The sequence below is a fragment of the Peromyscus eremicus genome, chromosome 2, assembly GCF_949786415.1.
Source record: "Peromyscus eremicus chromosome 2, PerEre_H2_v1, whole genome shotgun sequence".
Taxonomy (NCBI): domain Eukaryota; kingdom Metazoa; phylum Chordata; class Mammalia; order Rodentia; family Cricetidae; genus Peromyscus; species Peromyscus eremicus.
Genome location: NC_081417.1, coordinates 34,334,818 through 34,362,077, shown reverse-complemented (window position 1 = coordinate 34,362,077; position 27,260 = coordinate 34,334,818). Strand labels below are relative to the sequence as shown.

Below are 27,260 nucleotides of genomic sequence, written 5' to 3'. Positions count from 1 at the left end.
CTCTGAGCCACATATAGCTCAAAACACTTTAAATGTATTGACTCACAGAATTAATTTATTTAATCTATATAACCACACTGCTACTCTGGTTTTATAGCCAAGGAGAGTGAGGCCTGGAGAAGTTAAGCTTATTTCACACATCTGGAGACTGAGCAGGAAGACCAGGAGCTGAATACAGGTAATCTGACTCCAGACTCCCAACTTAACTTTTTTATTTTATTTCTTCATTACGTGTATGTGAGTGTGTACGTTTGTGCATGTGAGTACAGGTGCCTGCAGAGGCCAGAAGAGTTGAAGTTACAGGCAGCTGAGCTGCCCGATGTGGGTGTTAGGCATTGACCTCCAGAACTCTTATCAACACCCAGAACTGCTTCTTTGGGGGTTGATGAAGAAGACGTATGTCAACAGTTGGACAGGTGAGGGGTAGATGTGGTGGTAGTGGAGGGAGGCTGAGGAAATCTCAGTGTTCACAAGGATTTACATCCAGAGGGAAAACATGCAAAATGGATTCCTACAGCATCTTGGTTACAGTTGGCGAAGCCAAGCACTACCTTATGAAAAGCAGGCGTAGAGCCTTTTCAGTAATGAATTTGTGGTCATCGGCCTCAGTCTTCCCACTGCTTCCATAAACCCTGCAGGAGCGGAAACTGAACTGTGTTCTTTTCTTCCTAAAGTGTGTCTGTTTCTAGCCTTTATCTTGATTCTATTTTATCTTCCTGATTGGAAACATTTGGGACTTTAGACTTAATTTGGGTTACCACTGGGATTAATTCAAGGATGGAGTCTCCGTCCATATTTGTTGGTGGATAAACAGGACTTAGTGAAAACTGGAAATACAATAGAGGACAAGTTATATTCGCCAGACTTCCAGGTTCTGGCCCTCAGTCTGTAGCGGGACTGATCATGAAGAGATGTTGTGTATTAGATTGGGTCAACTCTAGCGGTGACTGACCTCTGAGTTTCCTACTCTCAGAAATTCAGAGACAAGTTGGGTGCTTAGAAATCACATTGAGTTGATGAAGGCAGATCTTATTCCTTGCTCTGCACTCAGAGAAAGAAGTAGGACCAGTGGCTAAGGATCACTGTGGAAAATGACTCCGTGTAGGAGGTTTGGGGGAGGCTCAAGAGGAGAAGACTTTTTTATTGTCCATTCCTGAAGCGGATGAGGAGACAGACTTGCCTGTTCTCTTAGCCTCCTCCAGAACATCCCATTTCCTCATTCTTCTCCAAGGCAGGCCCTTTAGTTTGCAGTCCAGATTTCTGGTGCTTTCTGTGGTCTGTCTCCTACTCACCCAAGCAACCAAGTCTCTTCCCTTCTTTGAAGACCTCTGAGCACAGTTTGTGAGAAACTAGAACAGAGATTGCCTGTGTCTCCCCACCTCAGCTGCCGACTCAACCTCCTCTTTTGGTCCAAACCATTCAGGAAAACAAGGCAGGGGAGTTGCCTTGCATTTTCGGGGTTGGGGGGGTAGAGACCAGGATGGATGACCAAGCTGCTGCCTCGCCCCACTCCCTCATTATTGTTCTAGCTGAAGGAAAGGAGGCTTATTTAAAATACGCTAATTTAAGATCACTGGAAATGTTTTCTTCATTGCTCTAGGTAGTTTGATGACTCATTCCGGATACTTCTGCGGTTCACAGGAGCCTTGAAACTAAAGGCTGACAGGATTAAGCATAACCAAGCAAAAACACTACAACCTTTACAAACTTGAAAGCTGCCCGTGACATCTGGGGGAACGCTGTTCGGGTATTTTAGTTTCACTGTCGACTACCTTGAGCATAAGGACTAGTGCGTGATTATAACGCGCCTCACCTCCCTGGGAAACATGGGAGAGAGCCCAGGCAGCTGTGTGTTGGGTTGTGGTTCTCTGTCTTCTCAGATGACTACTCCACCGAGGGGGTGCAGTCATGGTTGTACAGTATAAACCAAGGTTAGGCTTCTGGTCCAAGTTGGGCCAGCCGGGGTAGCGCTTCCCAAGCCTCTGGAATGAAGTCAGAAGAGAAAGTCGGTGTTTCTTCAGGTGTCTGTACACTGGGATTCTGTTGCTGGCCGTGTTTTCCAGTGTGTGTAAGTAGGAAGCTGGAGCTGCTTTAGGGAGAGAGAAGGGGGAATTGAGAGAGACGGAGAGCTTCCTAGTTTCCAGCTAGCCTTCCACTTCCTGGCTCCAGTTGGCATCTGGACTTCTGCCCTTAGGTTCTGTGAGACTTCCTCCTGGCTTTGTACCAAATCTCGCGTTGCTAGCTTTACTCACCTTTTCTAAGTCCAACGGGAAGAATCCTAACTGACATGAGATGGATTTTTCCTTTCAAGTGTTTGATAAAAATTTCACAATCAGAGACAAAATGTGAGTGACTGTGGAAGATCAGTTTTCTCAGGGGTCATGATTTTACACGTGTGACAATGTGGTCCAGGACGTCCACTCAGTGTCTGAAGCCAGGTCCCTTGAGCCTGTGAATAAACTATTGTTCTTCCTCTAATACCCATTAATGGGTGGAAATAGTGTGTTTACTTTTTACATGTGCACATCTATGTTTGTTTGTTTACTCTTTCTTTCTTTCTTTCTTTCTTTCTTTCTTTCTTTCTTTTTTTCTTTCTTTCTTCCTTTCTCTTTTCTGAGACAGTGTTTCTCTGTGTTGTGTAATCCTGGCTGGACTGTCCTGGAGCTCACCTCTGTAGACCAGGCTGGACTTAAACTCACACATCCTCCTGCCTCTGCCTCCCGAGTGCTGGGATTAAAGGTGTGCACCACCGCTGCCCGGCTTATTTACTTTTTCTAACATATTAACTTGTGGTGTGTGCATGTGTACACATCCGTCACAGTTCATGAGGAGAGGTCAGAGGACAACTTTCAGGAGTCAATGCGCTCCTTTTACTTTTACTGTGTCGGTTCTGAGGATGAAACTCAGGTCACCAAACTTGGTGGCAAGTGCTTTTACCTCCTGGATTATCTACCTCCGGGGTTACCCAGGCCCCATGGAACATTCTTAACAACTCTACATTCTCCTGCATGTTTTGTTTGTTTTTCAAGACAGGGTTTCTCTGTGTAACCCTGGCTGTCCTGGAACTCTCTCTGCAGACTAGGCTGGCCTCGAACTCAGAGATTCACCTGCCTCTCCCTCCCAAGTGCTGGGATTAAAGGGGTGTGCCACCACCGCCAGGCTCACCTGCATATTCTTATCCCTGGCTTTTAGTTGCAAAGCTGAAAGTTGGAGCTGTTAAATGACTTCAACAAGGCTACAAGTTAGGACAACTAGACATTCATTCTCTTGGGCAAGAGGCCCTAGCCAAGGAGGCCGGACTTCTCTGTCCAGGTCATCACTCACACAATCAGGGAGGAAGCCTATTGAGGCAGAGTTTTCTGTCATATTCATCTAGTCAACATTTATTGAGCTTACTGTATTAAGTATCCAACTTTCCATATTGGGAACTTATTGGATTAAGTACTGTTCCAGGCGAAGACACTGGCCTTTGAATGTTGATAAGGTTAAAAGCTTTCACTCCAGTAAACGTGCATGGGGAAATGGAAGCCATTAAGGTGAGACAAGATGCACTTCTAGAAATCTAGGTGTGGTGGCACAAGCCTGTATTCCCAGCATGCACGAGGCTCAAGGAGGAAGATCATGAGCTCAGGGCCAACCTGGAAAAGGAAAGATATAGAACAAGCTCTGAGCAGTTAATGTCCTCACTCACATCCAGCAGGATTTAAACACCAGTATGTATGTGGGTTTGGACACATTTCCAAAGTCACCAAGCCATCCTGAGAACCTCTGAATAGTATATTAAGTCTCTCTCTCTCTCTCTCTCTCTCTCTCTCTCTCTCTCTCTCTCTCTCTCTGTGTGTTTGTATGATGTGCATATATGTTCATGTGAGCATTTGCACATGGAGGCCAGAGTTACTATGTCATCTTCAATTGCTCTCTACTTTTTTTTTTTGAGACAAAGTCTCTCACTGAACCTGAGAGCTCAGCAATTTAGCTAGACTGTCCTGAGTGTGTGTGTGTGTGTGTGTGTAAGGGGGGGTGTTACAGAAGCATGCCACACTACCCAACTTTTCTGTGGATGCTGGGGATCAGAACTCAGGTCTTCACACTTGTGCAGCCGACATTTTACTGAATGAGCCATTCTGTAGTCCCAAGATTAAAAATTTCAGCCGTCTACTTCCACTCTATGGTGCACAAAATTGGTTGAAACTTTGGGGGGACAAAGAGGGGGGAATCATAACTGAGAATGTGTACTGGGGAGAAGGATGCCAGATGGTTTCTTAGAGGGGCTACCCCGGGAAAGGGGAGGAATGTCTGCCATGGCCTGATGGGTGGTGTCTCACCGTTGATCTTTGGCAAGTGGTAGTGGAAAGATAGTCAGGGTTCCAGAGTGCAATATTATATTTCCAATTAAAATGTGAAAACAAACCTTTTTCATGCACCACATTGGCCTCGGCCCTAGGAAGTGACTACAAAGCTCTGTGCTGATTGAGACAAGCTGAAAGCAGACACTGTAATTGATAAAGGAGATAAGTCAATCTGTGTCCTTTAAAGAATAATGAGTTCCATTTTTCATCAAAAAGATCTCCTTGTGCTGAAGAAACATTCTTTCAATAAATCTACTTAATGGTTTCCCCTCTAATGATATATAACCTTCGCTGTGGAGCTAGGCACCGCGGCAGGCCTTACCAGGGACGCAGGCCACCCATCATTTGCATTAGTAATTCCACAGAAAAAAGGAAGAAGAAAGAAAAACCAAAAGATGTGCCGGAAGTGCCACTGTTCCAGGAACATGCTCCAGCATCTTCCTGGACAGTTCTTGAAGGTAGAGGACGCGGGGTTTTGGATGAGGAATCAAAATTTATGCAAATGCCCAGCCTCCCCCATCGCTGCCGCTCTGTGGGTTTGGTAATGATTCAGCTCAGAGGTGACTCCTTGTCAGACAGCTCTCATCAAATGCTTCAGATACCTGGGCCATGAGAACTGAGGAGCTGTGTGTCTCTTGAGCTTGCCACCTTCCCACAGACCTGCCCAGCTGACTGTTTCCGTAGAAGGTAGTGGTGTTTACCTTGCTGAGAGAAGCATCCCTTCAGGGGCCCTCACCTCATCCAGGTGCCGAAGACTCAGGGACCAAGTCCTAGCAAAAGCAAGGGCCTCCCTCCCTCCAAGAGACCGAGTTAGGGCCCCCCATGTCCTTGATTAGGCAGCAGGACTGTGCCCAATCAAACACCTCTGAGACCCCAACTTTACAACATGTTGTTCTTTTCACTGGGACCCAGCCTTATGTAACCAAAGCCTATTTCCTCCAAGGGCACCCAGCCCTCCCAGTATGGGCAGACTTCCCCACATGGGAATCATTAACAACAGCCCTGGAGTTATTTCCTTATAGTGCTGTTTGTTTGTCCTCCAGTCGCGTGTGAGTCAGCTAGATCATGATGTGTAGTGGTTTTGCTTGTGAAATCTTACATAATTCTATTGCTATTGTCAGGGTGGGCCAAGCAGTTAGACCATATAGTGTTTTCTCATTGCACAATGTTTGCAAATCAATAAGGAGAAAGCCTGAACAACGAGATGGCAGCGGCTGGCTGGACCCGGCCCTAGTCAGGCCCCAGTCACCCAGGAGGCCGCCTGCAGTTTCACAGATGCAACCACTTCTAATTCCATGACTGGGCAGGACAGTGAGGCTGGGCGGTGACCTTCCCCACAGGTTTCACAGCGCTGACATTTAAAAGGCGGGAGGAAGGGAAAGAAAGAACAACAACTCATACAGAAGCTGACCAAATCTTTACTGCATTTGCCCCACGATGGATTCCAACATGCTGGTCCAGAGCGTGGTTAGCTAGCCGCTTCTCCAACAGGCTTTTCCCTTCCCCACCATGTACAGTATTTATTTTGATCCTACTCACTGTCCCGAGTCCAGAGGCAGTCACTAAAGACACTCGATGCAAACAGCGAGAGACGACAACACACGGATGGGGGTGGGCACAATCTCCACAATGGAGTCGACTCCGGAGCGGACGTGCAGAGGCAAGACGCCCCCTCGATGGCTAATGGCGTCATGTAGCGCAAAACCCACAACTGCTCGGTTGTGTTTCATTTTGTCTTTTTAAAAGTCCTGAAATACATGGAAACTACCTGTTCCTAGTATCATTTTATATTTTAAATCAATTCTCTGACCTGATTTAAAACACAGTTATTTGCATACATTTTTGTGCAATGCACCCTAAAGTCATTCATATACGTGTGTGTGTGTGTGTGTGTGTGTTTGCAAGATGAAGGTTACAAATATCTGCATAAAAAGAGAAACTGCGACTATATGAAGACAACCATCACATTCCACAGCACATCATTGGTTAATTTCTGAATTGTCAAGCATTATTTCAAACGAGAGTATAACGACACAATCGCCACAACAAAACAATCGTAAGGACAGAACCAAACCCAACTTCGCTAGGAATCATTTTAAAATGTTAGCTTGGCTCCTAACACTTTTCATTAATTGTTATTTTTAAGCTCCAGTAGTGGGATCAGATTTCTGCTGCCTCTGGGCAAATGAGTTATGATCTGATCTCAGGTTCCAAGGGAAATGCTCAGAGTTTTATTTTCCCTCAGTTGAATAAACAGTACCATGTACATTATCTCTTGTGTTAGAATAGTGTTGTCTTCACATAAGACTCAGACAATGGTATTAGTCATTCATTTCCTTGAACACAGACACCCTCATGCGTGCTGACAGCTTTATAAGGACGCGGTGGCAGCCGTGGGTTCTGGGAGCTGCTAGATGGCCGACTTTGATTTCTTGCAGTCCTGAGTGATGGAGCCCGGGTTCGCCTGGTTATTGTCGGCTTTCTCCCGTAGGTGCTTGCCTTGTCTGAAAGATTAATACGTTAACAAGAGCTGAGGTCTGGAGCTGCACATCTTCAGACATGTTTATTAGCGGATGGCACACAGGATTCAAAGGTCACCACAAAAGTGACATTTTAAAGTGAAACAACAATATTTATGCCCAGATAGTCTGCTGATGAGATCATGTGGAAATGGTTTTCATTAAATTAGCTTATAAATGGTTGCCAATCTATAGACAACCTGAAATGCCACGTCTGTTTACCAAATGTGTCCTTCTCACGCTCTTCTTACCTTTTAAGACACATGACCAAATGCTGGGTTGTTTTTTTTTTGTTGTTGTTGTTTTTTGATTTTGAGCTCTTTTGTATGTTCGTGTAACTGTAGCATTAGCGTATCTACTTTTTAACCTCCCAAATTCTGTGTTTTTATTCCAACGGTCTCTTTTGTGTGAGTTCTGAGACCGCACCAGCTACTATTGTGGCTCTGAACGTGTTTGGGCTCTATTACGTGAATATAATGGACTCTTCATTTTGCTAGTATAAATTGGGCCTCGAGAGAAACTCCACACTCAGTCACCTCCATAGCACCTTACGTTCAACTCTCATCAAAAGCTGTAAGCTAGCTTTCAGGAATAACGATTGTACGTGTATGTTCGCTGGAGTCGTCCCTGGCAGCCCTGTTTCTGCGAGGGGGTGTGTTAATGTTCCGTACAACAAAATAAAAAACCAAATGCAGAGAAAGAGGGGTGGGGGCTGCTTTCAATACTGCTTTTGTTTTCTCTCAGTTGCACTTAGAAGACATGTGAGTGCAATTTTTTTTTTTTTTTTCTGGCTCAGAAACTGTTGGTGAGAGAATGCTTGACAATACAATGAGAGCAGACCTGTGTCAGCTGGGCAGCTGTGTGCAGTCAACACGACTGTCAGGGTTCCCCTCCGTGGCATTGAAATGCAGGGACAATGGCCAACTCACAGGCTAGAAGGTCCACAGACATTTTAGAAGAGTGGGTTATAACTATAGAGATGGGTTTCATTCTTCTGGATTTAACCGAGGTGTGAAGAATTTTGTAAGATTTAGACATCACTGTCTGGATTTTTTTTTTTAACCATACAATTATCATGTCTCATCTTTTGTATAGAAACAAGAGTAAAAATACTGACCAAGGAGTTACTCACTTTTCAAGAGAACCTTTTTCAACGTTCACTGCCCCATCGATCGACTCCAGTCCTTGTTCAGAAAACTGTTTCAAGGCACTTAAAGCTGCCTGAAAGTGAAAACAGACAGAATCGTTCACTGACTTTCACAAAATGAACAGCTGATTTTCAAAGCACACCAACATACAGAGGCTGCCATTTTCATGCTTTCTACCTTCTTAAGCAGAATTACATTTGAAAGTTTGACCCAAGTGCACTGGACGCATATGTACGTATACCCATGCGCATGTGTGTGCATCCATGTGCACACTTGTACACGTGTACCCAGAGCTGTAAGTGCTCTGATCAATTGTCAGGGGAGGGGGAAAAGAGCTCAGTGGCATGCCCTCCCTTATTCATGACTCTGCAAGATCGTGAAGTTCCATCTGCAAATGCAGACACTTAAAATGCTCCAACCATTTTGAAACTGCCTAATTTCTCCTCACATGGCCGAAACTATCTACATTCTCTTCCGTGAAATGCAAGGGCATTGGATTTTCTACTTTCAGCTCTCTTTTCAAAGTTAGTGGACACGGAGCTCAAACCAAGCCACAGAGTGGGGAGCAGGCATTCATTCTCAGAGTATAGGGTACCCTGAGATGAGAAAGAAAGCCAAACTCCCCGCTCCTGTGGGCTCTGGGGAAACAGGACTGGCCCAGCAGAGCCTCCAGAGGTGTTGATAGGTCCTCACAGGCGTGGGATGCTGTTGGTGCTGACAGGCTGGTGGAGCCTGGCTGGATAGCTGGGAGGCACCAAAAATGCAATGCTGATAAGATCTACATAACTCGTTGACACGCTTGTGCATGTTCCAAATTGTTAATTCTCTGAGTGAGAATTCGGCTCCTCTTCCCCTCCCCCACTCCTCCTCCTAAGCCCCATTAGAAGGGTTTTGTTGAGTCTGAGATAGGTGTCAGCAGTCCAGGATGTCGGAACCTCGGCGGGGCCCTGCTGCTTCACACTTGGGGCATCTGGGTTTTCTCAGGGGCCTTTGAAAAAGGAGCTCACTTATGCGGTTTCCCAAATAGCTGACGAGGCACATGAGTTCTTTGAAATGTCTTTATGCAGAAATGATTTGGGGATGGGTTAATTTCAAATTAATGGACTAGAGTTACAGGTTTATGGGAACTGAGCAGGTGACCTACACAGTCCCCATGCTCCTCCTTCCCATCCCTCTCACCTACAACATCTTGCATTCCCAAGGGGTGTCTGTGATCAGCAAAATCAATGTATCAGCAAAGGTTCTTATCAGGAAAATCCATACTACCCTTCCTCTTTCTTTTATTTCATTTCTTTTTTTTCTTTTCTTTTCTTTTTTTCTTTTTTTTTTTTTTTTTTTTGAGACAGAGAGGGGCTCATGTAGACCAGGCTGTTCTCAAACTCTGTAAGTAGCCAAGGATGACTTTCTTGCCTATCCTTCACAATGCTGGCATTACAGGTGAGGATGCACCACCATGCCTGGTTCACCTTGCATTTTGACAAATGCATAACTGACGTGCATTCACCATTACAGTATTACATTGAGGAGTTACACTGCTCTAAGAATCCCCAGTCTTGCCCATTGTGCCTGTCTCCCGCCCCATCCCTGACAGCTCCTTTTCCTTTCCTGCCTCAGTAGCTTTCCGAGGCTGAAATGCTTTACTCTGTAGCCTGTTTTGGACTCTTCTATGTCTTCCCATCATTCGTTTCTCTGTATAGCTGGATGATATCCCATTGCATGCACATGCCACGGTTTATTTTCCTCCTTCACTTCTGAGACTCACCTTGACTGTTTCCAGTCTGGGGAGACTGTGAATAAAATTGCTATAAAGGTCTGTGAAGGTTTCAGTGTAGAACTTAAGCATTTGCCTCCCTTCTTTTTAGTCCTTCTTTTTTGTTTTATAAGCCACAACTTCAATATGCAACGAAATGGGTAGTTTTCTATTCCAACAGACGTGTTTCTGGAGCCACATGTTTATAAGCCTTCCTATAAGGTCAATTCCCATTATTTTGTTTTAAAAAATTAATACACTTTGAATTAAAGTATAATTACAGCACTTTCCCCTCTCCAGCCCCTCCCAAGTCCCCTACCTCCAATTCTATCTGTTTCCCACCTTTCAAATTGATAGCCTCTTTTTTTGACTATTATTGTTACATATATCTGTATATAAAAGTATGTATAAATACATAAATTTAACCTGCTGAGTTTGTGTTGTTTGTTTATATATATGGTTTCAGTTGCTATTAATCCTATACCACGCTTCCTTCTAGTAAAACAACTGGGCATCATTTCAATAGTTTCTGTATTATACATTTTGGACTGTTTTAGGCCTACGATGATATGTGCGTTTTGTTACTGTTGTTGTGTTTGGTTTTTGTTGGTTTGTTTATTTGAGGTGGAGGTCTTAGATACCTCAAGCTGGCCCTCCAACAGGTGATGTGCTCATGGCCTCCCGTGAACTTTCTAGTCTTCCCGTTAACAACCTTCCAAGCGCTGGGTTTATGGGCGTGCAGCATCGTGCCCACCCAGCGAGAGTACGTTCATTTTCAGTGAGTTTGGTGTGAGCTTCCCATCTGCCCCAGGAGGAGCTGTGCCGTGGGCAGCAGTGGGAGGAAGGTGTTTCTTCAGGTCTGCACCCCCCGCCCCCCCACAGGGCTACTCTGGGTCAGATGAGCACATGGTGTTGTGACTCAAGGCCCGCCCCATCTACAGCGCTTCATCTTCATCATTTACCTTGTTTGGTTTCTCAAAACAGGGTTTCTCTGTGTAGCCCAGGCCATCCTGGAACTCTCTCTGTAGCCCAGGCTGGCCTCGAACTCACGGAGATCCGCCTGCCTCTGCCTCCCGAGTGCTGGGATTAAAGGTGTGCGCCACCCCACCCACTCCCCAACTATCATTTACCCTCTTCATTGCACTTGGAGTTAGTGATGTGTGGCTGCTTTCCAAACTTAAACTCAACACTTTAGAGACCCAGATTTGGACAGTTCTCATCCTGCCCCTGGGATCTGACTGTCACTTCCATTGGCCTAGGAGACCTTGGAGACCCTGTGCAGTCCTGATATGCTGGATGGCTGTGTTAAGCACAGTTCTGAGGTGGGTGTACCCTCCCCTCGGCTTGATCCATTCATCGGAGCTACTTTATGTCTCCTGCACTCGTAAGGGGCAGGCGTGGAGAGCCAGGCCCATGCCCTGCCACACTCTGAAGATCAAGCCATACCAAGTTTAAAACACACCAACTTCGTGGAGCGACCTGATGGATGTAGAGGTCTTTGCAGATGCAAGAATTTTAAGCAAATGTTCAGCTACCTTACTCAGATCTGTTAATTCAGTACATTATTGTCAAGAATGCTAATTTTTTATAATTTCATCCAAATGGATGATAGACAATCCGTTGCCTGCCAGGAAATTTTAATTTTCAATGTGATCCTGCTGAACACAAGTCCTGAGAGTGCCTGGTCTCGTGGTTCTGCTTTGCTCACAGGACCAGTACAACATGCCGGTAAAAATTTCCATACTTTTGTTTCAGTCAGGAATAAACCCTGGGCCTCAGTGTGCTAGCCATGTGTTCTACCCCACTCTAATGAAAAGAATCACTTATAGGCTAGCCATAGCCTATTTTCACTGTTTGCTCTGGTAACACTAGCTCAGAGTTGTCTGGACCCAGGACACATTATGACCCGCTTCTCTGAGCCCAGGACCAAGGCTGCCTCTGTCATCAGAAGGGAGATACAGAGGAGATAAAGGCCAGAGCTTGGGGAACAGGTTTGGTGTTTTAGCACTTGCGAAATCGTCCAGATGATGCTATCCTCATGTCATTTATGGCTTCTATGTCCTGTCGTCACTTCAAGAATGTCCTGCACCCTGGAATGGCGGCTTGCTCTTTTGGTCCGTGCCGCAAACGGTCTTTCAGAGTTCTTGTGTGACTGCTTCCCTCCACAGGTATGCTCACGGCTTCCAAGTAACATTTTCTTATCTCATCAATGAGCTCATTCAGCCCACAGCTCACTGATAACCCAGAATACAATAGCTTATAAGTATGAGAGGATTTCTTTCTAGTTTACAAAGGGCAAAGGCGACAATCTATCTTAGCCTGTGTAAATAGTAATAGCTACCATGGGATGAACATCTTGAGGCTGCAGTCATGGGATTGGGCCTTTTACTTGCATGACCTCGGGTCTTATCACAGCAACTAAGTTGGCCTTACCCATAAACAAATGGAGGCCCAAAGAATTCAGTAACCTGTTTCAGGTCACTCAGCCAATAAGTGCAAGGGCAGAGATTTGAACCCAAACCAAGTTCTTAGACACATCACTGTATTTAGTCTGAACTTTAAACTGTTCACATTCAGCAACCCAGAGTCAGCATCGCTTCCCACAGCACCATTATTCCAGCATCCTCTGTAATCCTCTTCTGTGCTCATTCTATCCACTGCTTCTCATACTACTTGCCTGAGCGGAGCTCATACTTATTTCCAGTTCCTAGAAAAGGAATGTGTTGTCCTGTGGGTGTCCCACAGTCCGCTCGTAGTTCCCAGGTTCCTTTTCAAAGCTGCGCATGACACTTTTGCGTCATTTGCAGTTTGAGCTAATACCAAATGCCCACAGCTCTTATTTTGTCACTTAGAATTACTCAGGAACCACCAACGAGATGATGGCATGATTCTCTGTGCCTTAACATTGAGAAGATAACAAATCCTGCTCTCTTCTGGCCTGCCTTCTTCATCTTTCAGAAAAACAAACAAACCCTTTATTTTCACTTCTTTCCTGTGATTGCCTGAAAGAGGGAGAAAGCTCCTTTGGGGTCTGCTGGACTTGTGGGCTGTGGAATACTGCAGTAATAAGAGGGAGAAATCAGCTTTGGGGTCTGCTGGACTTGTGGGCTGTGGAATACTGCAGTAATAAGAGGGAGAAAGCAGCTTGGGGGTCTGCTGGACTTGTGGGCTGTGGAATACTGCAGTAATAAGAGGGAGAAAGCAGCTTGGGGGTCTGCTGGACTTGTGGGCTGTGGAATACTGCAGTAATAAGAGGCCAGGGTCACAAAGGTGAATGGACAAAGATCGTCTGTGATGTACAGACAGCCAGACACTCATTCTGCTGAGGGCAGCGGAGTGTGTGTGTGTTGGGGGGGGAGGGTGCCTCGTCTTACAGGCACTCACAGAACACTCTCGAAGCTGCTTCCTCCTGCACTTAGGTGACATTCACTGTGGAATCAGAGCAAGGCTTCCCTGGCATCATCCTCACTGTTATTATTATTTTTTATATATTTATTTTGAGATAGGGTCTTACCATTTACCTCACGATAGCCTGAAACTTGCAATCCAGCCCCATCTTGGTCTCAAACTCACAATCGTCTTGTCTCAGCATCCCCAGAGCTCAGTCATCACATAAGGTTCCACCCCACCCCAGCCTAGCCCAATTCATCACCTACTCTTTCCCAAGAAAGACATTTACAGATTGAAGAAATCCATGGAAGGAGATAGGCCAGCTTCTGTTTCTACAGCAAAATACCTTTAGAGTCAGATCATGAACAATGCCTGAAGAGCCACATTGCTCTCAGCAAGCCTCAGCTTCATGCTGAGCTCAACAAGTGAAATGATCCTTGCTATCAGATCAATTACTTCAGAGAATAATGGGTAATGATATGGCTTTAAGGACAAATACTAAAATTGAGCAGTCCACAAACTTATCTAAACACTTCCAAAATTTATTCAGAGACTGGTAAAATCAACAAAACCCTCATGTTTGAACTATTTCAACTGAAAATATTGTTAACTTATTGGAGGTGGCTGCTTTTAAAAATTCCAAATATATTATAAGCATGATACATAATAGTGCTTGGAAATGGGGGAGAAGAAACCCCCACCCCTTATTGGGGCTCCGTCATCAAGCCTGATGAAGAAGCAAGCTCCAAACGGTCTCCTTGCTGAGAGTAAACAGTTGACAAGAGGTTCTCCTCCCACGCCTGGAGTCCACCCTCTCAGCATGAATGATCTGCCATGTGATACGTGGAAACTCATCTTGGGGAGTCGTGGGAAAAAGCGACTCTGGGTCCTTAATGAGGCATATCCTGAATGATGCTAACCCAAGTTGGGTAACTTCCCACTCAATGTGGATTCCGGAATTTCAAAGATACACTAACATAAGGACCAGAGCCCTCCATAAGTCTTTGGCCATAAACAAATAGACAACTCAATGATTTCATTTCCAAGGTCAGAAAATGTTTGCCTAGTAAATCAAAACAAACACACTTCTCATCTAATGGATATGACCCCAGCCTACCAGCTACACTCGCAAACCTCAGCTTTGTGTCGGCGGCGAACTTCTTCTGCGACTTGAAAAAACAGCAGGAAAGGAAAAGCACATTCAAGGGAGTTCCTGCAGCTTTGTTTGAAAGGAAACGGAAGAAATGTTCCCTATTTCCATTCTTGTCTTCTCAGTTGTGTGAGTGTGTGTGTGTTGGGGGGCGTGGGGGGGAAGGGGGGTGTAGTAGGGGGTGTGTAGGTGGGGGAAGTATATGAGTGGTATGTATATGTGTGTGGGGTGGATGTGTGTGTGTGTGTGTGTGTGTGTTTCCTTTAGAGGAAAGCATCTGCATAGATACAGAGAAATATTTTTGTCCCCAAAAGGTTTTACAACTGTTTTAGGAGTAAAGCTTCACAATCCTAGAATAGATGTCGCTACCAGTTCATGTGTCCCTTGTTTTGGATGTTGTTATAGCAATGCAGGAAACATGATGCCAATGAGATACTTTCCATGCCTACTTGCTGGATGTGTGTGTGTGTGTGTGTGTGTGTGTGTGTGTGTGTGTGTGTGTGTGTCTGGGCACACACTCACACAAAACCAGAATGGAGGTACGTCTTTCCAGTCATTTTGCAATCTTTAACTCCCCTCTTGTCAACTAGCAATTAGCAAATATTATTGACAACAGCTTTTATTCTTCCAGCTTCCCTCTCCAGGGATCAGCGTGAAATGACAACCTCAAGCATTAGATCACTTTCTAAGAGACCACACCGCCTTTACGAGCAAAATGCGACTTTGAATGCATCCCTTCTGAACAGCAGCTGTTTGCGCAGCTTCGAACAAGATGCCCAATGGATCTTTTCTTTTCTTTGCTCCTGTCACCTTTTCCCACCAACTCCGTATCCCAGTTCCCAGAAACAGGCTGCTCCCATCAAGTCAAGAGGAACCGCACATCTGAATGAGGCCTTCATGTTTAAGTAAGCATTCAGGGTTTGTTTAGCTTTGCCTTTTCTCCCCAAAGTGCCTGCTTCTGGTGAGCTCTTGTGGGGGATCAGCCCTAACCGCTGTTTTCTGCTCAGAGAGCCCACAGTTAATTAAATCAGACTCCTGTCAGGAGGAAATGGTAGTTTTTAAAAAGCAAACATCCTCAGGGGAAGACCCCTAATTTCTCATCTAAATAACTGAAACAAACAAACAAACAAACCAGAAGTTTCTTCAGGAAACATAAAGACTGCCCAGCAGCTTCCTTTACTTTGGAAGGTCCGCATTACATACCCAGTCTCTTTTTATGTAAAGCAAGAGACACCCAAACAGATGTGTGTTTCTGACCATATCACACCAAGGTAGGCCCTTCGGTCTTCTCCATTTCTGATATGACTTTTGTATTAAAAAGGATTGCTCTGAGCCTCAGTAAATGCACTTGCTGCCCTACCTGACAACATTTCCTTCTAGCCTGTGCTTTTCACTCATGCTTCCACAAACCTATGAGTTTGGAGAATTTCCATAAAATTGGCACTTTATAAGATGGCGTGCCCCTGAAAAAGAGGAATGTCTACCTGCTAAGATGAAATTACTTGTTATGGAAAAAAATAATTAGAGGGTAGGTGATAAGAGCTGTGTAGATTTTCAATAATCTCCTAAAACAGGTGTTTAGACTCTAGAATTTGGGGAACGACTTTAAAGACAAGCATTTAAAGTAGAGACTTTGCTATCGCCTCTATTCTTGTGGTTAGGATATTAGAATGGGAGATCCATGTAGCTGCGGCCTGGACAATGTAGAACCAAGCATGGCGCAGCAGTGACTGTCTGAGGAATGTTTTTCATGCGTTGTGAACACACCTGAGCGATAGAATCCACACCCCCATGCTTTCCTCTAGTAGTCTTTGTTTCCCCAACATTATTCTTGTTTTGTCTTTATTTGATTAATTTTGATTATTCAATACAAAGTTCCCTTTTTTGCTGTTTTGTTTGTTTGTTTGTTTGTTTTTGTCTGTTTATTGTTATTTTGAGACAGGCTCTCACTATGTAGCTCCCCCGGCTGGCCTGGAACTCACTATGTAGACCAGGCTGGCCTTGAACTCTCAAAGATCCACCTGTCTCTGCCTCCCTCAGTTCTGGGATCAAAGGTATGTGCCACCACACTTTGACTTCATAAAGTCCCCTTTGTAAAGGAGACTCTCAGGATTCTGCAAGCCACCTCATCCATCAGAGAATCAAAAATGTAGAACCAGAAATTGGCCTAATTTTTTCTTTGCTTGTTTGAGAAAAGAGCCCCAGGATTTATCAACTGCCCCGAACCACCAGAATCATTTCACGGATTTTTTTCCTTCTATGTTCAGCCATCCATCAGGACATCGACACACCATGGTAGCTATGGTTCAAGCGGGTCCAGGCAGACCACGTACTGTTGGTAGACCATGTGATGCTGGTTTTGTGGACATGCAAAATGTAAGAGTTATAGGGCCATGACAGCTTCGGTCATGATCTCAGAGGAAAGCTAAGGAAGCCGGGCAGTGTGCTTCATGGCTGTAACCTGCATAGACAGCTCCTGACAGAGTGGTACAGGAGCTGTGGGTGTGATGCCTCTACTTCAGTGGAGACCCAGGAAAGGAGAGATGCCAGCAGCAGACAATGTTTCTGCAGCAATGTGCGTTAGAAGCAGTTAAAAATGTGCATCCTTTTATAAACTTAGCCTTTATTAATTTACATATACCCGGTGAGTCTGTGCCTTTCCAAGGGAGGCTACAGGTGGTGAGTCAGATGGGCTGCAACCAGCAAAGGGTGGAGGTGCCTAAGCCTTCAGGTGCCCGTCTCCCATCACAGTGTGCCCCGGGCTCCAGGTCATCCTGTTTGAGGTTCTGCATACTTTCACTATGGGGATATTTACCCTGTACCTCTGACCATTGCGTCTTGGAGACATGTAACTCGCTCAGCTGAGAGTCTTCAAGGAGACTTTGGAATTAGAATTTTGAATAAGACTTATAGACTCTTGCAGACAGACTAAATACAGTTTGCTCTGTGAGGTAGACATGAAACTTTGGGAGTTTGGGACAGAATGTTATAATTCAAACTGTCCTTAAGGCAGTGTTAATTAGGTGATGGTACAAATTTGTAAGAGGTGAGACCCAGTGGGAGGTCCTTAGGTCATTGCAGAGCATGCCCCCACAGGGCTGTGGGACCCTCCCTCCTCTTCCTTTTTGCTTCCTGGCTACAAGGTGAGCAGCTGGGCTCTACCCATGCTCCTGTTATGATATGCTGCCTTGCCACAGGCCCCAAACATCAGGGCTAATGAATTACAGACTGAAAGATCCAAAACTATGGACCCAAATATACCTTCTTTCTTTCTAGGTTGGTGTAAAGTTGATTGTCACAGTGATGGATAGGTAACTAGCACAGAATCTGTCAGGTCTATCTAGGCTGAAATTCCAGCTCTTTTGTGGATCATCTGTGTGTCCTTATCCAAATTACCTGCTCCGTATCTGCAAATTGGAGACAACAGCTCTTATTTGAGAAGTCAGTGCTCAGACTCTAGTGATGTTGAAATAAATGAGTATGAACCACACATCTTTCTTTCTTTTGATTTCATATATATATATATATATATATATATATATATATATATATATATATATATATATACATATATATCATCTCTCTCCACGGTCCTTTCATGTCTCTCTTAAATTTTCATGCCCACCAACTAATTGTTCTTTGTAAGAAAGTCCTAGAATAGCATCCTGTGACTTCCCACCTAACAGTATTAAAAATAAACATTTGCATCATCTAATCCCATGTCAAAGTTTCCGTGATAGTCTCAAAGATATCTTCTTGAATCTGTAGTTTATATGTAGTGTTCAGTTGGTCGCTCTCCTAAGCCCTAGGAGTCAGTCCTATGGCAGCAGAACCATGCTGCCCATGACCTCATGGTACCTGTATTGTATTTCCTTCACTGGTGAAAAGGGCCTTGCCGGTGGGATTAGTTAACCCTGAAACCAGATGCTTGGCTTGAATTATGCAGGTGAGCCAAATCTAGTCACAGGAGTGCTTCAAATTAGAGAGCCATTCCCAGCTGTGGTTAGACAGGGGGTGGAGGTGGGGGGGGGGTGAGGGTGGGGGGGTGGAGTGGTGGTGGAGGAGGTGACATCATCGGCTCTAAATGTAAAGGCAAGACCATGAACCAAGAAATGCAGCAGCTTCTCTAAGCTGGGAAGGCAAAGACACAGACTGACTCTGGCCTACAGAAGGTATAGGAGCTATAAGGTACCTGTTACAGCAGTCACAGAAAGTCCTTTATAGGGGACTATAAGTCGTGCTGACGCCAGATTCTCTGGTTGGTTCTGAGTCTGAGAAGGAGACCATGAGAGCCTAAGATGCTGGCATAGAAGGAGGCTGGGTCCAGAAGAGAATAGAGTGACAGTGCCCTCTCCCTACAAGCCAGACCTCCTCAAGCCAATCATCCCATCACGATCAAGTCACTCTCCACCTCAGTCCTTCAATGGCCTCTCGCTTCTAGGATAGAATCCAACCTTTCCCATGAGCCTCTCTCCTACTCATCTGTGTATCAGCTCCATTTTGTTCCTCCCTAGGACAAGCTCCTTCCCACAGCAGATGCCTCTAGTCATTCTGCTGGCAACCAGCTGCTCACCAGCCTTCAGGTCTTAGTATGGAAAGGCCTTCTCTGATCCCCATCAGTACCTTGGTTTATTTCCCTCACACCACTGGTCACAGTCCATCATCAATCCCCTGAGGGAAGACCCTAGTCTGCACGACTCACCTCTAGGTGTGACCATTCCTTTAACAAGTATCTATTGAGAAGTCAGGGCTGTGCTCAGCACTAGGAAAACCTACACCAACATATATGCCTCTTCAGTCAGGAGGAAGGCATGTGAACAATGTCCCTGTGATATGACAAGTATGGTACTGAAGGTTAGGCAAGGGAAACACCGAGAAAGGCAAAGTCAAATAGGGGATGAGATTTAGGGAGAGAGTACCCTTCCAGCCTAGAGCCCTGGGCATGGCTGGGAGCCAGGTGTGTGCTGGGAGCTAGGTGTGTGCTGGGGATAAGGTGTGTGCTGGGAGCCAGGTGTGTGCTGGGAACCAGGTGTGTGCTGGGGACCAGGTGTGTGCTGGGGACCAGGTGTGTGCTGGGAGCCAGGTGTGTGCTGGGAGCTAGGTGTGTGCTGGGGACCAGGTGTGTGTTGGGAGCCAGGTGTGTGCTGGGGACCAGGTGTGTGCTGGGAGCCAGGTGTGTGCTGGGAACCAAGTGTGTGCTGGGGACCAGGTGTATGCTGGGGACCAGGTGTGTGCTGGGAGCCAGGTGTGTGCTGGGAGCCAGGTGTGTGCTGGGGGCCGTGTTGAAACTATAGTGCAGAAAGGTGAGAAGCCTTACAGCAGGAGAGATTGAGCTATGCTCCAGGGACAGAAGCCAGAGGCCAACAATGTGGACTTTAAAAAGGAAGGAGCCTTGTGTCCAGGGAGGGCAGGAGGGCCCAGAGGGAAGACTCAGCAAGGCCCAGTAGCTTTGTGCACATGCTCAGCCAGAGGGCAGGTGGCTGTGAAGGTGTGTCTTTCAGCCCTCTGCTCCTCAGAATTCCTCACAAAGCTAAGGCCACACAGGTGGAGATCCTATGTACCAACTAACCCTCGTGCGGTTGGACAGGGTTATGGGAGAGGTGACAGTAGTATGGGTTATGGTGAATACAATATGCTGAGTTCTCGTGGAGAGGGGAAAATGTGGCTCAGCTTCACCACTGGCCATGTGAGAAAGGGTCTATCCCACGCCTTCCTCAGCACTGCCGTGGAGGAAGCGAGATTAGCGAACCCATTCTAATGTAGGGATTCACTGACGGGGTCATGGAGGGTTCTGACACGTAGAAGCAGAGCTGACAAATGTTCAACTGATTCTCCATGGAAAGAAAATGCTGGGTCAGGGAGATGGCTCAGCAGGTAAAGGCACTTGCTGCCAAACCTGAGGACCCAAGTTCAATCCCCATAACCCATATGGTAGAAGGAGAGAACTAACTCCTGAAAGTAGTCCTATGACCTCCACACATATGTGCTCATGCAGATATTACACACAAATAAGTAGTGTGTGTGTGTGTGTGTGTGTGTGTGTCTGTGTATGTGTGTCTGTGTATGTGTGTGTATATGTGTGTATGTGTGTGTGTGTGTGTGTGTGTGTGTGTGTGTGAAAATGATGATCACAGCATCTATGGCCACTCCCACCATGGCCAATGTCAGGCTTCCAAGAGACTTCAGTGAACACAGATGTGTGCCTAGGTGGCAAATGTAGACCCATAAGATCTAGTCCAGCATCCACTCCACTGCATATAAATATCATGCAGTTGAGCCAAATCACTGAATCCTACAGCAAAGTGGGTTAGATTGACCCTGGGGTTTGCAGCTGAACAAACAGCTGTCTCCCCTTCTTCTTAGCCATGATCGTGGGCAAGTAAAAACCTCAACTTGTAGAACAATCTTTTTGTGAATATGTGTTACTCTCATTGGTTTAATGAAGGGCTAAATGGCCAATAGCTAGACAGGTAGAGGTTAGGCAGGACTTGTGGAAAGGAAGAGAGCACAGAGATGAAGAAGGGTGGAGTAGCCAAGAGACTCGGGGAGTCACCAGCCAGATGCAGGGGAAGCAGGACATGTAGAAAATGAGGTAACATGCTCTAAGCCACGTGGCAGCACATAAATTAAAAAATATTGGTTAATTTAAGTTGTAAGAGCTAGTTAGTAACAAGCCTAAACTATTGGCAGAGCATTTATAATTAATAACAAGTCTCTGTGTGGTTATTTGGGAGCAGGCTGGTGGGACAGAAAAGTGTGCTAACATCAACTACTAAATGATACAGTATGTGATGCTGATGAAGCACTTGCTTAATGCTAAGGACTTCTCACTCCCAAATTCATGAAATCTTCACCCATAGCCTCAATAATGTGACTTCCACTTCCAGTAAAGATGTGGTGGCAGAGACATAGGTAAAATGATTGCATGGTCACATGGCTTGTTCCTGGTAGATCTGGAACTTAGACCTAAACAGTCTGGCTCTGGAACTGGCTTCTCAACCCAGCAAGAGACTCTCATCTGAGTTTTCACCAGGTAGCATGACCAGACCAAAACACAGAGCTCTATGAGAACAAAGGTCTGAGTGTGGGAGCTGAAGCCACGGGTTCTCTCTGTGATCTATCCCCTTCAGTGTTTATGGTCTTCTGAGTGGTGGTCACTGGGGTGTGGCCTGAGAAGGTGCAGAGTGGTAGCAAAGGCTACCAGACTTGTCCAGGCAGGTGGACTTGGGCTAGGCAGGGCTGACCTCAACAGTGGGGCCTTTTGCATGGGGTGGAGACTTGCAGTGTGGCTCATTTGGAGACCCTCTGTAAACTAAGAACCCAAGTAAATGGGGACCAGATACTCACTGGGTTAAACAGAACCTATAAATATGTTAGTTGGTAACTTCTTATTTCATCTTAAAAATGAAAGGCTAGATTTTGCTTGGCTTCTGGGACTTCCTATATTCTTGCTTTTTCCTCATTTTCATCCCTTTCAGTGTCTCATAGAGTTGGTTTTTCCTTCTTCCTGACTTTGGAAGTCTGTTCTTGAACCTCATATGATCTCCATCAAATACTCTCTCAAGATGATTTCACCGAAGCTGGTGGCCTAAGTCCCTTACAAATACGGACAGCTCACATTCCTATCATTAGCCTGGCCTCTGGCCTTAGAGTTCTCATGCCTGGAAGATTCCTCTAATACATGGCATGTCAATCCTGCCCCAAACTGAAGTGACCTTTCCCAACCCCACTCCACTCTTCTCCTAGAAGGAACACTATACTCAACCAGTTGTTCAGACAAAGCCCCCAGGGTTCAGCCCCATCACTGCCTCTCTCTCACTTCCTACACCTGCCCATTAACCAGATCAGCTGGTTCTTCTCTGAAATCCCTGCAGAATCCAGTTCTCTCCACCTGCCCTACTTCTGGCAGTACACAGCTCTGTCATCTCTTGGGGACTCATGGATTGGCTGATTTCCCCAGACTTTCCTTTTGAGCTAACGCATAGCCTTCATATATCTGCTAAAATGTAAACAAGGCCTGGCTACGACCTGGCTCAGAACCTTCTAAGGACTCCTCACTTCTCTTAGAAAATCTCCCAGTTCCTCACTGTGGCCCTGAGTGTGAGTGTGCCCCTCCCGCAGCTCTGCTCTCATACAGGAGTGCCCCATCGTGGGTGCCAGCACAGCAGCCTCTCCCTCTGGGAGCCTCTCAATTCACTCCTGCCTCATGAATTCTCAGGCAGTTCTCCTTAGACCCCAATGTGCTTCCACTGCCTTCCTCATTCTTCTCTCCAGTGCCCTCTCCTGCCCTCTGCTTCCAAAGGAGTCACACCACACCTGTGTCTTTGCTTCTCAAACTGCCTAATTTTCAACAATTTTTTTTCCTAAAATTTAGGATGTATTTAACCATTTACTTACTTTCCCATTTTCTACATCTCCCATTGGAAGAACTCTGTGTGCTGCACTAACTGTTGATGCTTAGCATGGTGAAGAGGAGACCTTCAACAGTCACTGGTTGGATGAAAGAAGGGATGGATGGGTGGGTGGATAAAAACAGCACCTACATTCAAGAACATCCAGTCAGCTCAAACCACCTGTATTTATTTATTTATTTATTTATTTATTTATTTATTTATTTATTTATTCATTCATTCATCCATTTTGGTTTTTTGAGATAGGGTTTCTCTGTGTAGCTTGGCGCTTTCCCTAAAACTCACTCTATAGCCCAGGCTGGCCTCGAACTCACAGACTCACAGAGATTCACCTGCCTCTGCTTCCTGAGTGCTGGGATTAAAGGTGTGTGCCACCACCGCCTGGCATAACTACCTGTTTTATACAGTCTTACTAATTCTTAGACTCAGTAAGGAAATTAGGGAGCTGAGTATTTCCTTGATTTACTGAAACTTGAAAGGGACAATTCACTTGATGGTGAAATGTTCGCTCTTCAGCTGGAGTTAGGCAGTGGCTACGTGTGGGTCTTTCAGATGATGTCTGTTAAGATCTGGATAGACTGCCCACGAGGGTGATTCCCTGTGTGTAAACTAACTTTCTGACAATCATATCACTACAAATTGGAGAAAAAATTTATTGTAATTAACTTAATTTTTTTCTGGAAGTTCATTCTTTCTTTTCTAATTCACACAAATGCAAAGCTACTGTAAAATTTAAGAAATAAAAATGTCTTTTTTGTTTAATTATAAGGGGAAGAAAAGCACATCACCATGGTGCCACACTTGGTTTGATAATTGTAGACTCTCCACTAAAAGCAGTTCCTATCAAATGCCATGTCAAAGGACAGCTGCTCCCCTAGTTTCCTTAAAACACCTTTATTAAGACAACATAGTCAAACAAAGAGGTTTACTTTGTATTGGAACAACATCATCCCAAAGCTCTCTCTTTCCTACCTCTACCCCTAAATGAGAGGAAATTTAGAATACTTTGAGGGGCACAGATGACGTCTGCTAAATACATTTGTAGGATTTCCCCTGGTGTCCGTAGAAACAGCTAGGATTCCACTAGAAAAGACACAGGCTAACACACCCAGCCATGGTGTTCTCTAATTGCTTGTCTGCAAATCGAAGATGTAAGGGTCCAAGTGTAAGGACTTACGCTCCGTCGGCGGTGGAATCCTAATCTATGTTAAGCTGCATAGATGACAACTGGCGTCCCTTAATGTCTACTGACAGGCCACCCCTCCCCAACAGGATACATTCCCTTTCTGAAGTAGATTTTTTTTTTCTATCTAAAGATACTGTGTCAAGCACCACTCTTGATGGTTAATTGTTTAAGGAAAGAAGATAGCTAGAAGGGGGCATCTGTGATAGAATTAGAAATTTGGGGGTCAAAATGTAATGCAAGACATTCCAACGTGTAATTTCAAATCAAAACTTTAACTTAGGCAACAGCGTTCTTTAGAAATGCCTGACATTCAGTGGGATGGAATTGTATGTCGAAATGGATTGTAGGCATATTGCAAATATTTTGCCGGCAGCATCTGGTAGCATCAAAGGCCAGGAGGGAAAGGGGGTGGACCACTGCAGCATTAAAATCTGCTTCGTTGGATAAATGTTCGGAAAGGCTGGGAATTAAGTTATCAAAAGGCTAGAAGAATTTGCTGAAGAGGGAGGGGGTGGTTTCTAAAAGCAATGAGTTATTTGGAATTTGACAGTCTGAGACTTCAGTTCTTTGTATAGCTAGCATTAGGAGCCAAATAAGGGCAGGATGATATTTCAAAGGAGGGAAATCGGTGAATGCGTACAAACATAAAAGGCACAGGCAATACCTTGACTTCCAAAAGTAAGGGGTGCTTATGGTATCAGGTGCCATCTGGGATGTGCCCCAAAGGAAACTGGGCACCACTCTATGAAGCCTTTCTATGAGGGCCAGAAGGGCTACCTTGTAAACTCCATGCCCTGTGCACTGCCAGAGTAAGCTGACTGCCTGAGATCTAGAATGGAGCTCCTGGGAGTGGAACCCCAGCCTCAGTCGGCCCTGTGGCTCCTCGGTCCTTTTGTCTGGCATTATGCTCTACTCTATTAGTCCAATGGAAAGAAAAATAACCTGGAAGATGGTGAATAGGGTAGGATTATGGATGGGAACAAAAGTCCTCATATCCACTGTCCAAACCCTGGTGGCATGGCCATACTTAATGCCATAGAAGGTTGGGTATGACAGCCTAGCTGTGAGTTCCCAAAGGGAGACCTCCAGGCAAGCAGGTGGGAAGTGATGAGTGACATTATGTGTCCTTACCAATGAGTCTGCATGCCTTCCCCAGGTTAAACCTTATGTCTCTCAATTAGGGTAGACCTGGGACTTCCCTGTCTTGGTATGTGGCGGCATTAACAGTGGTCTGGAGCTAATGGCCCCTTGTTCTTGGTAGAAGTGGCTGCCTAGCCAATAAGACCCAGGAGAGTGACCTGCAACTGTTAAGATGTCGGCTCTGTGCTCTGATATTCCCAAGAAACAGTCGGCTCAACCCTCTTGTCCTCCATGTGGCTTCTCTGTGAAGACATCTCTAGAGGATACAGAAAGCACGTGTGGAGAGCAGGCACTTAACTTACTTCATCAATTCTGTGTCGTCGTCGTGTAAGGAAAAGCTTTCAGAGGAGACAGTCCTCACCCCTCCTCCTCTAGGAGGAGACCCATGGAAGGGAGAAGAGGGGCTTCTCGGAAGGCAAAGGGTGGTGGAGGTTCTAGTGAACTCCAACCTGAACAGTAAAAAGAAACAAGATCAAGCCAGACTTCCGGTCAGCTGAGGAAGTGAGAAGTTTCTGGTGAGCAAACAGGGCCACAGAACCGCAGAAATATCCCAAGCCTTGTTCTGTCTCCCTTGGGTGTTCACTTCGAGCACTGGCAGGTGTGAATGTTCAGGGAGAGCAAAGGAAGGGCATTCCCCAAGGTTTGCATCTCCCTTGGCAGACAAGCCAGGGCAAGAGACATCCTTTAGCACAGATAGCAGCAGCAAGAGGCTTTACTGAAAACAAACGTTTTTAAACACAAGTTGATAAACTGAACCACAGCAACTTTAAACTGAACCACAGCAACTTTTACTCTGGGAAAGACCCTGGGAGAAGACTGAAAAAACAAAACAACCATAACAACAATAAAAAAAAAAACAAACCCAAGCTACAACTGTGCAGACATGTCTGCAGACCACTTATAGGACAGAGGACTAGTGTTCAGAATACATAAGGAACTCAAACTCAACAGCAGAAAATAGGGATGGCGTGTGACGCTGTCACCAAGGGAAGACTTTCAGGGATGGCCAATCAACACATGAGAAGATGTTCAACCTCATGTCACCATACACATCGTACCAGCAAGACAGCTGAGATAAAGCTCAGAGCCACACTAGCGCTGCAGACACCCCAGAGAAATGGGCCCACCCCGGCATTTCTGATCAGACTGTAAAATGGCTCACCCATTCTGGAAAATAGTTTCCTGCGAAGAAATTGAACGTGAACATTAGCAGGAGTCACACTCCTGGGTGTTTATCTTAGACAAGTGAAAATTGAAGTCCATGCAGATGTTCACGGTAGCTTCATTTGTAACAGTCAAAAACTAGAAATGAGCAAACCATCCCACAGTAGGTGAACTGTTAAACTAATGTGGTACATTCACACCGCAGGGGAGACCGAAGATACACAGAACGCCTTGGAGGCACCTGGAGGCATGAGACTGAGTAAAGACAAGCTAGTATTTTTGAACAACTTTATTTTCCAAGCAATGGCACATCTCAGACAACTCTTCTTGCCAAACAACTCTATTCTGCTTTCTTCAAGGCTGCATAGTACTCCACTGAGTAGCTATACCATAACTTACAAAGTCCCCACTCAGAGATAATTAGGTCACTCTTAACTCTTACAAATAATGCTGCAATGGCCATTCTTCTAAAGCATTTCATGTAAATTACATATATAAGATGAATAACATTTTGAGAATTGTCAAGCTGCTTTCTAATAAAGTTGTGACAAGTTACGTGTGACAGGTGCTTTCAAGGGAACAGGAAGATGGCCCGTCACTGGGAACTGGAAAGGAAGGCCACCTTAGTGGATGTCCAACAGACACTGTACCTCCCATAGAACATGAGGCAAAGGTACATAGATGGGCACCCCTATGTAGTTAAGTCACATTCTGAGGCACTGAGATTCAGGAGTTCAATGGATGATCTTCCTGCAGACAGTCCAGTCCATAAGAAGGACCTTTGGAACAGGTCAAAGAGCATAGACAAGCCAGATACGAATTTTAACGAAACCTTATGTGCCCAGATCCATCCCTGCAGCAGGATTGAAACAACAGAGGCAGCTGGGAAGCCAATCAGAAGGCTGGAGAGTGGACCAGGCTTTGCTTCTCGCTCGCCACCTCCTTCTGCCACTCACACACACCAACCACTTTCGCTGATTTCCATCTCACTGGATACTTGAGGCCCAGAGGAGTGGAATAGGCAGCTTACTGCTGGGCCCTTCAGGCTTCCCT

The 27,260-nt window shown here is 45.4% G+C and overlaps 1 protein-coding gene across 1 annotated transcript in view; it reads right to left on the bottom strand.

The window, feature by feature from the left end:
* Nucleotides 1-5,766: 5,766 nt before the first annotated feature.
* Stau2 (staufen double-stranded RNA binding protein 2) overlaps nucleotides 5,767-27,260 on the bottom strand; it is a 281,392-nt gene continuing 259,898 nt past the window's right edge. The window contains exons 13-14 of the mRNA XM_059253987.1: nucleotides 8,001-8,089; nucleotides 5,767-6,853 (exon numbers count right to left, since the gene is read on the bottom strand). Coding sequence (XP_059109970.1) covers nucleotides 6,760-6,853; nucleotides 8,001-8,089 — 183 coding nt within the window. The 3' untranslated portion in view covers nucleotides 5,767-6,759. The remainder of the gene's footprint in view (nucleotides 6,854-8,000; nucleotides 8,090-27,260) is intronic.